The 12,606-nt window shown below is 32.6% G+C and overlaps 1 protein-coding gene across 1 annotated transcript in view; it reads left to right on the forward strand.

Moving 5' to 3' along the window:
* The window catches only part of LOC142354441 (DNA repair protein XRCC1-like), a 75,883-nt gene extending 74,421 nt beyond the window's left edge, over nucleotides 1-1,462 (forward strand). Inside the window, exon 13 of the mRNA XM_075406734.1 lies at nucleotides 1,022-1,462. Coding sequence (XP_075262849.1) covers nucleotides 1,022-1,208 — 187 coding nt within the window. The 3' untranslated portion in view covers nucleotides 1,209-1,462. The remainder of the gene's footprint in view (nucleotides 1-1,021) is intronic.
* The last annotated feature ends 11,144 nt before the right edge of the window (nucleotides 1,463-12,606 follow it).

Raw genomic sequence — 12,606 nt, forward strand, 5'->3', positions numbered from 1 at the left:
TCTTTTCTGTTCCAATTGACGTTATTCCCTTTTTCTAATATGCGGGCTGTTTTTTTCATCACCTCGTCTTTTTTGTACACGTTGAAGTGTTTTAATGAATGGAAATCAGAATTCAAGGGTAATTTTTGGAAGGTTAAGAATGCACTACAAAATTTGAGGTGAATGATTTTTCGTCTTCGAGATAGTTTCACATACAGAAAAGCAAGTTAAATTGAGCTTCAATTCGAGGCATTAATTTTATTATTTTTATTAGTGTTCGTTATAAGTGAATGGTACTATGTCAAATTCAAAATAAGTTTTTGGAAATTAGGTGAATGTTCACAAGCTCTGTGAATGTCCCCTCTCACCCCTTCCCCATTCCCCCTCCCCCCCCCCCCTGAAGCAGACTATAATAATTGTATCGAGTCCCTTCAGTCGTTCAAGGGTGGTTCGCCCCGCGACAGTAGATTATCTTTGATTTTGTGAACCGTTTTTAGCTCATTCTAATTCAGTTTTGTATATTCTGATGTTGATGGTTTGTACGTTTTTGAGGTTTGTAGCTTTTCCGAATTTTTAAATTTGAGAAAATTGCTTCGGAAGTCATAGTGCTTTGGTTTATCTAATATGTTTATGTTTAATTTCTGACCTTAAATTAGAGCATATTGAATTGATTAAGTAATTGAACTCAGCAGCTATGACTTCTTCAACGCTTGTGAGAACCACGTTTTAATTTAAATTTCAATCCGTTAAATTGATAAGCAATTGGAATCCGTTGAAATTGGACCATAGTAACTGGATATCTTATATTTGGACGTACATGGAGTACTTTTTAACCGATGTACCCGGGTCGAGACCGAATTGTTAACTTGTAAGAACTTGCAAGTTTCTTGCAGAAGATGGTTAATTTGTAAGATTTTGCAAGTTTCTGGAAGAAAAACTTGCAAGGCGATACATCGCCTTGTAAGCACTTGCAAGAAACTTGCAAGTTCTTACAAGTTAACCATTCGGCCTCAACCCGGGTAACCTATGTTCTTGTTGACAGAATCCTCTTGGAGTACATGGGTGAAGACGTGAACTACATAGTGACGAACGAGAGATGGAGTGACAAATTCGATCAAGTGTTAGAAGACAACTCCTCGGTTCAATTTGTGAGGCCATCTTGGCTGACAGCCTGTGACAAACAGCAGAAAACTGTTCCTCTCCAGTATCATCTGGTGCCGCCGTCTTGAACTCTACCTTCGAATCCCGATTGATTTCTTGCGATGAATTTATGTAGTTTCAATGAACTACTTTTCTATAAATACTAATGGTTTCCTACCTGTTTTGATGTTCTGATGTACCAGTTAATCCCATGATCATGATCCTAAATTTTACTTTTGAAAAACGATTGATTTCTTGTTAAGAATAAGATTGTATATTTTTGCAGTGTTTGTATTGCAAATCGTTGCAAGTTTTATTACTCTCCAATACAATTTAGTCCCTCCGTCTTTAACTTGAGTATGTCCGTAATTTCAATATCAGGCGGTAAATAATGGATATTAAAAATTCGTTTGCTTAGAACTTTCATTTTTGATGAAGTTGTAAGCCTAACAACTTAGTAGAACGTTTTTCAGCTATTAGCATGTAGCATACTTAAGAGGAAAAATTTAGGAACCAACGTTTTGAAAATCCCCGGGCTCGTTTCGAAAATCGGTTGAAATCCTGCGAGAACATTTATTTTCTTTGCGGAAGAGTTTTCTAAAAATGGTACTCGTTACCTATTTAAACAACTTTTAACAATATTTTTGATAATTGAATAAATTCCTGCATTAAAGTTTCTTTTACAATCCAGTGGAATTGGACTGTGTTGGGCGCTGTCTCTTTTGACGACCCGAATAGGAGTATTGAGGGAGCGTCTTTTTGTTTGAGCTATAATTTTTTGGAGTGTAATTGAGACAAATAAAAAAGTCTGTCGCACGTGAAAACTGAGTGTCAAGGTCAAACGGTTGCCGGAATTGAGGAGCACAGAAAAAGTATACCGTATTTTTAAGAGACAGAAAGAAACATTAGTGTAAAAAATTTTTTCGCTAAGCGAGCGAATTTTTTTGATCACGTGAGGCTTGTTTTTCACGAAGCAGTTTTTTTGTTTTTACTTAACTTTTTCACTTTTTCGAGTGAAGTGGTTTAGCTAAACTATATTAAGAAGCAAATGTACGCTTTGACCATCTCAATCATGTATTAGACTTTTCTTTGCATTTTGAGCTATTTTCGCGATTTCGCCATTTTAGACGCTTTTTATGCGTTTTTTGTATTTGTGTTCTTTCTCAACTTGTTAATGTTCGCGGTCATTTTTGGACTGGGTTCATATTTGGTGTTGGTTTTGATCAATTCTTGATTTTTTGTTAATTTACACTGGCTGCAGTCGAAGAGAACTAGCCCAATGAGTCAGTTTTGGCTTATTTTCTCTTTTTGAATTTTTGCCTATTTCTGGTTTTCTGTTTTTCAGAGCAGTATTTCAATGTTAAATGTTCATTTACAGTTTTTCTAAGATTATTGTTAAATAGTGAATAAAGGCTTGATAGTCCAGATTGTCTTCAAATAATTGAACAAAACTTGCAGTTTTTTTCAAATTTTGTTTTGCTCATGTTTGTAGTATGCATAGGGATAATGTGGGCGTGATCAAAAAAATTAATACGTAATGTGACATTAAGTGAGATTTCCAATTTTAGAGAACTTTATTTAAAAAATAGATTGTGCTTCGGATATTTTCCTTTGCTAGGTTCTTCTGCTCTCTTGATGAAACGTTTGTTGTTTTTCCATCGTCTGGTGGTCTTTCGATTAACATGATCTCACTATAACTGACAACTAACAAAATGCAATGGTTTTGGAGTCGTAACTTTTGAAAAGTCCCAGCTTATGACACGTTTCTATTTTTCTAATTCCAATTTGCTTACTTCGTTTGCCGTCTAGATTTGAATGTTATAATGAATTAATTAATTAATTGATTAAGTTAGTGTTCGGGTAAGGCTAAAGTGTTCACCTCGAGTTAATTCTTGATTTTTTTTGTTTTTTTTTGTGAATTGTAATGGTACTCTGTCTTTTTAAATATCTGTTTGCAAATTATTCTGAACTTTTTGAAGACAATGAGATGCCAAGTTTGAGTTGAGATTTTAGTCACGCTGAAATAACAAATGAGGCATGAAAGGAGTATCTTTTAAGTGTGAGTTTTTCAACCTGTTTTTAAAGTCGAGTGAGAGTTTGTTGTTTGAAGAAATGTTCTGTTTTTGAGAAAGAACTGTTTATTTTTTGCTTGCGGCAATTTCTTTTGTTTTTCTCCTGAGTGCTATTAAAATATTCCTTAAAATGTTCTAATTGAGCCAATTGAATATTACTTGAATCCTCAATGGGCGAGAACTGTTTTTAGTTGAAAAAGTTTCATTTTCCGAGAATGCAGATCTACGAAGCTAATGCTGCTATTTCTTGGGAATCTGCTAGCTCTTTATATGACTTGGATACTATTTGTCGTCATGTAATAGAACGAATTTTTCAAGTTTTGCTCGTATTTTCGTTTTTCCTGCTTTCTTATCATTTAGTCTTATAAATAATGTACCTAATCTGTCACAACTGAGTAAAATCAATTATTTCAATTGATAGATAATAGTTTCTATGACCTTAAATTTCTTTATTTTAAATAACATGAGCGCATTTTTGATATCTGCGCATTGTTATTCATTTTATCTTCTTAGCAATCAATGGAAGGTTATTAAGGATAGTTCTCGACGAATGCTAATAGGAATACAAACCTAACTCTTGATTAAGGTTCATGGCAAGTGGATTTGCGACTTTGTATCTCTTTTTTTTTCATTAAATGTTACCCAATTTTTCAGTTTGCCTTTATGTTGTTCATTATTTTGACTTATCTTTTTATGCCATTTACAAAACGTCTAATTGGTTGCTAGTGAAGCATCAAATTGTACTGTTAGAACCACCGGAGCGGTTAAAATTTTGTATTATGTCTCTACTTGGCTTTTCGGAACAGATAAAGGCAACGGTAGTGTTGTAAACTTTATCGGTTTTTGATTGCTACTTTTTGATTTATAACCAATAAACTAAATTTAGGTTTGGAATCAAAATTCTTCCAGAGAAATTGCCTTGTACAATTTTGAATAATTTTGTTGTTCTTAAATTGAGGTTGGTTCATACTTATCAAATAGTTTGCGTTTGATTTGAACGTACCTGTTGATACCTAGCCAAATTTTTAAATTTTACCAAATTTCCTCTAATTTTTCTCTTACCCTCAGATTTGATATTCTGGACGGCATTTAGAAGAAAATTCAGTCAAAAAGGAAAGGTTAAGAGGAAAAAATAGAAGAAAGATTAAGAAAAAAGCTGAATAAAGCGAGAACAGGTTGCTGAAGGGTTTTTCCGCTGTAAAGTTTTTTGTTTTTTCTCACCACGAAACTGGGTTGTAGTGTTGTTCCTCACCACGAAACAAGTAAATTGATAGATTGTACGAGCATCCCCTACCCATCAGATACAATCCCAAATGTTATTATAAAAACAGCTCTCATGAGACCTCACTAATGATAAGGTTGCGTAGAAAGCTGTTATTCGCTTAAAAGTTTTTACAACTGCCAAATTTCAAGGCCTCATTGCTACTAAAAGCTAATGTGGTAATTTTATGGTTTTGATCAATTTTTGATTTTTTGTTAATTTACACTGGCTGCAGTCGAAGAGAAGTTGCCCAATGAGTCAGTTTTGGCTTATTTTCTCTTTTTGAATTTTTGCCTTTTTCTGGTTTTCTGCTTTTCAGAGTGGTATTTCAATGTTTAATGTTCATATATTGTTTTTCTAAGATTACTGTTACATAGTGACAAATGGCTTAATTGTCCAGATTGTCTTCAAATAATTGAATAAGATCTGCAGTTTTTCATATTTGTTTTGCTCATGTTTGTAGTATGCATAGGGATATTGTGGGCGTGATCAAAAAAATTGTTACGTAATGTGACATTAAATGAGACTTTCCCGCTTTTAGAGAACTTTATTTAAGAAATAGATTGTTCTTCGGTTATTTTCCTTTGCTATGTTCTTCTGCTTTCTTGATGTAACGCTTGTTTTTTTCGTTAACGTCTGGTGGTCTTTTGGTTAACTTGAACTCTCTATAACTGACAACTAACAAAAAACAATCGTTTTTAATCGTAACTTTTGAAAAATTCCAAGCTTATGACATGTTTTTTTTTCTTCGAATTTCAATTTGCTTACTTCCTTTGCCGTCTAGATTTGAATGTTATAATGAATTAACTAATTAATTGATTAAGTTATTTTCGGCTAAGGCTTAGGTGTTCACCTCGAGTCGATACTTAATTTTTTTGTTTTTTTGTGAATTGTAATGGTGCTCTGTCTTTTTAAAGATCTGTTTGCACATTATTCTCAACTTTTTGACGGCAATGAGAAGTCAAATTTGAGTGGTGATTTTAGTCACGCTGAAATAACAGTAGAGGCAAAAAAGGAGTGTTTTAAGTGTGAATTTTTCAACCTGTTTTTAGAAGCGAGTGAGAGCTGGTTGTTTGAAGAAATGTTCTATTCCTGAGAATGAATTGTTTTTTTTGCTTGCGGCAATTTCTTTTGTTTTTCTCTTGAGTGCTATTAAAATAGTCCTTAGAAAGTTCTAATTGAGGCAATTGAATATTACTTGAATCCTTAATGGATGAGAACTGTTTTTAGTTGAAAAAGTTTCATTTTCCGAGAATGCAGATATACGAAGCTAATGCTGCCGTTTCTTGGGAATCTGCTTGCTATTTAAATGACTTTGATACTATTTGTCGTCATGTAAAAGAAGTATTTTTTAAAAATTTTTGCTCGTGTTCTTGTTTTTGCTGCTTTCTTATCATTTAGTCTAAGTAATGATGGATCTAATCGGTTGCAATTTTGTCACAACTGTGTAAAATTAAATGTTTCAATTGAGAGATAATGGTTACTATGACCTTAATATTTTTTGTTTTGAATAAATTTAGCTAATTTTTGATTTCTGCGCATTGTTATTCATTTTATCTTCTTAGCAATCAAGGGAAGGCTATTAAGGGTAGATCTCAACGAATGCTAATATGAATACAAACCTAGAACTTGATTAATGTTCATGCGAATTTTGATCTCCTTGTTGTCATAAAATGTTAGCCAGTTTTTGAAATCTGCCTGTTTGTTGTTCATTATCTTGACTTATCACTTTATACCATTTACAACACGTCTAATTGGTTGCTAGTGATGAATCAAATTGTACTGTTAGAACCACCGGAGAGTTTGCAAATTTTGTATTGTCTCTACTTGGCTTATAGTACCAGATAAAGGCAACCGGAGTTTGTGAACTTTATAGGTTTTTGATTTCTTACTTTTTGATTTTGAACCAATAGACTAAATTTTGGATTGTAATCGGAATTCTTTTTAGAGAAATTGCCTTGTACAATTATGAATAAATTTGTTGTTCTTAAATTGAGTTTGGTTCATAAAAATAACACTACAGTCTTTTTCCTAAATACTATTTGAAACTGACAAAGATTTTATTACTGCAAATTCTGACAAAAATGGATTTTTCGAATTTCATCTTTCTTCAGATCTGTTGATACCTAGCCAAATTTTTAAATCTTACCAAATTTCCTCTAATTTTTCTCTTACCCTCAGATGTGATATTCTGGACGGCATTTAGAAGAAAATTCAGTCAAAAAGGAAAGGTTAAGAGGAAAAAATAGAAAAGATTAAGAAAAAAGCTGAATAAAGCGAGAACAGGTTGCTGAAGGGTTTTTCCGCTGTAAAGTTTTTTGTTTTTTCTCACCACGAAACTGGGTTGTAGTGTTGTTCCTCACCACGAAACAAGTAAATTGATAGATTGTACGAGCATCCCCTACCCATCAGATACAATCCCAAATGTTATTATAAAAACAGCTCTCATGAGACCTCACTAATGATAAGTTTGCGTAGAAAGCTGTTATTCGCTTAAAAGTTTTTACAACTGCCAAATTTCAAGGCCTCATTGCTACTAAAAGCTAATGTGGTAATTTTATGGTTTTGATCAATTTTTGATTTTTTGTTAATTTACACTGGCTGCAGTCGAAGAGAAGTTGCCCAATGAGTCAGTTTTGGCTTATTTTCTCTTTTTGAATTTTTGCCTTTTTCTGGTTTTCTGCTTTTCAGAGTGGTATTTCAATGTTTAATGTTCATATATTGTTTTTCTAAGATTACTGTTACATAGTGACAAATGGCTTAATTGTCCAGATTGTCTTCAAATAATTGAATAAGATCTGCAGTTTTTCATATTTGTTTTGCTCATGTTTGTAGTATGCATAGGGATATTGTGGGCGTGATCAAAAAAATTGTTACGTAATGTGACATTAAATGAGACTTTCCCGCTTTTAGAGAACTTTATTTAAGAAATAGATTGTTCTTCGGTTATTTTCCTTTGCTAGGTTCTTCTGCTTTCTTGATGTAACGCTTGTTTTTTTCGTTAACGTCTGGTGGTCTTTTGGTTAACTTGAACTCACTATAACTGACAACTAACAAAAAACAATCGTTTTTAGTCGTAACTTTTGAAAAATTCCAAGCTTATGACATGTTTTTTTTTCTTCGAATTTCAATTTGCTTACTTCCTTTGCCGTCTAGATTTGAATGTTATAATGAATTAATTAATTAATTAATTGATTAAGTTAATTTTCGGGTAAGGCTAAAGTGTTCACTTCGAGTCGATTCTTAATTTTTTTGTTTTTGTGAATTGTAATGGTGCTCTGTCTTTTTAAAGATCTGTTTGCACATTATTCTCAACTTTTTGACGGCAATGAGAAGTCAAATTTGAGTGGTGATTTTATTCACGCTGAAATACTAGTAGAGGCAAAAAAGGAGTGTTTTAAGTGTGATTTTTTCAACCTGTTTTTAAAGTCGAGTGAGAGTTTGTTGTTTGAAGAAATGTTCTGTTGTTGAGAAAGAATTGCTTATTTTTTGCTTGCGGCAATTTCTTTTTTTTTCTCCTGAGTGCTATTAAAATATTCCTTAAAATGTTCTAATTGAGCCAATTGAATATTACTTGAATCCTCAATGGGCGAGAACTGTTTTTAGATGATAAAGTTTCATTTTCCGAGAATGCAGATCTACGAAGCTAGTGCTGCTATTTCTTAGGAATCTGCTAGCTCTTTATATGACTTGGATACTATTTGTTGTCATGTAATAGAAGTAACTTTTCTATTTTTGCTCGTATTTTTGTTTTGCCTGCTTTCTTATCATTTAGTCAAATTAATGATGAATCTAATCGTTTGCGATTTGTCACAACTGAGTAAAATTAATTGTTTCAGTTGAGAGATAATGGTTACTATGACCTTAATATTCTTTGTTTTGAATAATATTAGCGAATTTGTGATTTCTGCGCATTGTTATTCATTTTATCATAGCAATCAAGGGAAGGTTATTAAGGGTAGTTCTCAACGAATGCGAATAGGAATACAAACCTAACTCTTGATTAATGTTCATAGCAAGTGGATTTGCGACTTTGAATCTCCTTGTCATAAGATGTTAGCCAGTTTTTGAGTTTTGCCTTTATGTTGTTCATTATTTTGACTTTAATCTTTATACCATTTACAACACGTCTGATTGGTTGCTAGTGAAGCATCAAATTGTACTGTTAGAACAAATGGAGCGTTTAAAAATTTTGTATTGTCTCTACTTGGCTTATAGTACCAGATAAAGGCAACCGGAGTTTGTGAACTTTATAGGTTTTTGATTTCTTACTTTTTGATTTTGAACCAATAGACTAAATTTTGGATTGTAATCAAAATTCTTTTTAGAGAAATTGCCTTGTAAAATTATGAATATTTTTGTTGTTCTTAAATTGAGTTTTCTTTTTCCTAAATACTATTTGAAACTAACAAAGATTTTAATACTGCAAATTCTGACAAAAATGGATTTTTCGAATTTCATCTTTCTTCAAATCTGTTGATACCTAGCCAAATTTTTAAATTTTGCCAAATTTCCTCTAATTTTTCTGTTACCCTCAGATTTGATAATCTGGACGAAATTTAGAAGAAAATTCAGTCAAAGAGGAAAGGTTAAGATGAAAAAATAGAAGAAAGATTAGGAAAAAAGCTGAATAAAGCGAGAACAGGTTGCTGAACGCTTTTTCCGTTGTAAAGTTTTTTGTTTTTCCTCACCACGAAACTGGGTTGTAGTGTTGTTCCTCACCACGAAACACAAGTAAATTGATAGCTTGTACGAGCATCCCCTACCCATCAGATACAATCCCAAATGTTATTATAAAAACAGCTCTCATGAGACCTCACTAATGATAAGGTTGCGTAGAAAGCTGTTATTCGCTTAAAAGTTTTTACAACTGCCAAATTTTAAGGCCTCCTTGCTACTAAAAGCTTATGTGGTAATTTTATGGTTTTGACCAATTTTTGATTTTTTGTTAATTTACACTGGCTGCAGTCGAAGAGAAGTTGCCCAATGAGTCAGTTTTGGCTTATTTTCTCTTTTTGAATTTTTGCCTTTTTCTGGTTTTCTGCTTTTCAGAGTGGTTTTTCAATGTTTAATGTTCATATATTGTTTTTTTAAGATTACTGTTACATAGTGACAAATGGCTTAATTGTCCAGATTGTCTTCAAATAATTGAATAAGATCTGCAGTTTTTCATATTTGTTTTGCTCATGTTTGTAGTATGCATAGGGATATTGTGGGCGTGATCAAAAAAATTGTTACGTAATGTGACATTAAATGAGACTTTCCCGCTTTTAGAGAACTTTATTTAAGAAATAGATTGTTCTTCGGTTATTTTCCTTTGCTAGGTTCTTCTGCTTTCTTGATGTAACGCTTGTTTTTTTCGTTAACGTCTGGTGGTCTTTTGGTTAACTTGAACTCACTATAACTGACAACTAACAAAAAACAATCGTTTTTAGTCGTAACTTTTGAAAAATTCCAAGCTTATGAGTTTTTTTTCTTCGAATTTCAATTTGCTTACTTCCTTTGCCGTCTAGATTTGAATGTTATAATGAATTAATTAATTAATTGATTAAGTTAGTGTTCGGGTAAGGCTAAAGTGTTCACCTCGAGTTAATTCTTGATTTTTTTTGTTTTTTTTTTGTGAATTGTAATGGTACTCTGTCTTTTTAAATATCTGTTTGCAAATTATTCTGAACTTTTTGAAGACAATGAGATGCCAAGTTTGAGTTGAGATTTTAGTCACGCTGAAATAACAAATGAGGCATGAAAGGAGTATCTTTTAAGTGTGAGTTTTTCAACCTGTTTTTAAAGTCGAGTGAGAGTTTGTTGTTTGAAGAAATGTTCTGTTTTTGAGAAAGAACTGTTTGTTTTTTGCTTGCGGCAATTTCTTTTGTTTTTCTCCTGAGTGCTATTAAAATATTCCTTAAAATGTTCTAATTGAGCCAATTGAATATTACTTGAATCCTCAATGGGCGAGAACTGTTTTTAGTTGAAAAAGTTTCATTTTGCGAGAATGCAGATCTACGAAGCTAATGCTGCTATTTCTTGGGAATCTGCTAGCTCTTTATATGACTTGGATACTATTTGTCGTCATGTAATAGAACGAATTTTTCAAGTTTTGCTCGTATTTTCGTTTTTCCTGCTTTCTTATCATTTAGTCTTATAAATAATGTACCTAATCTGTCACAACTGAGTAAAATCAATTATTTCAATTGATACATAATAGTTTCTATGACCTTAAAATTCTTTATTTTAAATAACATGAGCGCATTTTTGATTTCTGCGCATTGTTATTCATTTTATCTTCTTAGCAATCAATGGAAGGTTATTAAGGATAGTTCTCGACGAATGCTAATAGGAATACAAACCTAACTCTTGATTAATGTTCATGGCAAGTGGATTTGCGACTTTGTATCTCCTTTTTTTTCATTAAATGTTACCCAATTTTTGAGTTTGCCTTTATGTTGTTCATTATTTTGACTTATCTTTTTATGCCATTTACAAAACGTCTAATTGGTTGCTAGTGAAGCATCAAATTGTACTGTTAGAACCACCGGAGCGGTTAAAATTTTGTATTATGTCTCTAATTGGCTTTTCGGAACAGATAAAGGCAACGGTAGGGTTGTAAACTTTATCGGTTTTTGATTGCTACTTTTTGATTTTTAACCAATAAACTAAATTTTGGTTTGGAATCAAAATTCTTCCAGAGAAATTGCCTTGTACAATTTTGAATAATTTTGTTGTTCTTAAATTGAGGTTGGTTCATACTTATCAAATAGTTTGCGTTTGATTTGAACGTACCTGTTTGATTAGTTGCACCTGTTTGAAAAGTTGCCCCCTTTTCTCTAATTATTCTGTTGCCCTAAGATTTGATAATCCGGACTGCAATTAGAAGAAAACTCAGTCTAAGAGGAAGATTAAGAAGAAAAAACAGAAGAAAGATAAAGAAAAAAACTGAATAAAGCCAGAACAGGTTGCTTAAGGGTTTTTTTCGTTGTGAAGTTTTTTGTATTTCCACACCACGAAACTGAAAACTAAATAATTTGATAGCTGCAAAAATACGAACATCTGCTACCCATCAGATACAATCCCAAATGTTCTTATAAAAACAGCTCTTGTGAAAAATTAAAAATGAATTTGTTCATCAAAAGTTTCAAAATTTAACGTTTATAAAATTTGAACGTAGAGTTTTAGAGACCTCACTGAAGATAAGATTACTTAAAAAGCTGTTGTTCGCCTGTTATTGCGTTATATCTAGAAGCAATTCAATTTAATTACTGGAACTTTTGCAATTTTTTGAGATTATCAATGCCGATTTAGTTGGAATAGATCTCTGTGTCTAGGCAGATCTAGCCAACCAACACTCAGTGAGATTATTGAGCAATAAACCCGAAAAAGTCAGCAACAAATCTCTGCAGTAAAATTCTGCAAAAAGTTGTTCCTGATCAGAATAGGTTTCAACTCTCAGAAAATTTGATCAGTGACATCAATCAAAGAATAAAAGAACAGGAAAGTTACAGCAACGAAGACGATTTTAGAAAAAAACCTTTTGATTCTCGAGATGAACTGATTTCACTCATAAATGTGCAATTGTTTAAGGAATGATTGAATGTTGTAATTCGTGAGACAGACCTGAAAGCTTATGACATATTGCCTACTAAAAGAGAATTACCGTATAACCAAGCAAGCTGTAATTGTTAAATTGGTACAATTCAGGCAAAAAAATGCTGCTTATAAAAACTGGCAAATGCTGAAACCCGAACAAAAATATCCCAGAAACCCATTGAATTATAACTATGTGTACGTCAATAATTGACTAGCAAATGTTAAAAATTGACTGAAATTGTGTGCTGCATAGACAAACTATGTGACTACAATTTGGAAATTTGCAGTATCAGTATTAGGCAAAGACCCTGCTGATCAAACGAGTGAAAAGAGAAAACTGGTTACAGTGAATGATACTGATCTTAAAACCTCATTGACCCAGATGTCAAATTAAAAACATTCAATCATCCTCAACTAGGCGCTACAGATAATGTTAATCCATTACAACGCAGATTTGCCTCTGTTCAAAGTGAAGAAGGGAAAATGAAAAAGATGTTCGCAAGTCTTTCTCCTGATGAAGAGAAACGTTTCAGTGCAAGCGTGATTGGTTTCAATTGAAAATAATGACTA

Source organism: Convolutriloba macropyga, chromosome 15 (assembly GCF_964194025.1).
Source record: "Convolutriloba macropyga chromosome 15, txConMacr16.3, whole genome shotgun sequence".
NCBI classification, from domain to species: Eukaryota; Metazoa; Xenacoelomorpha; order Acoela; family Convolutidae; genus Convolutriloba; species Convolutriloba macropyga.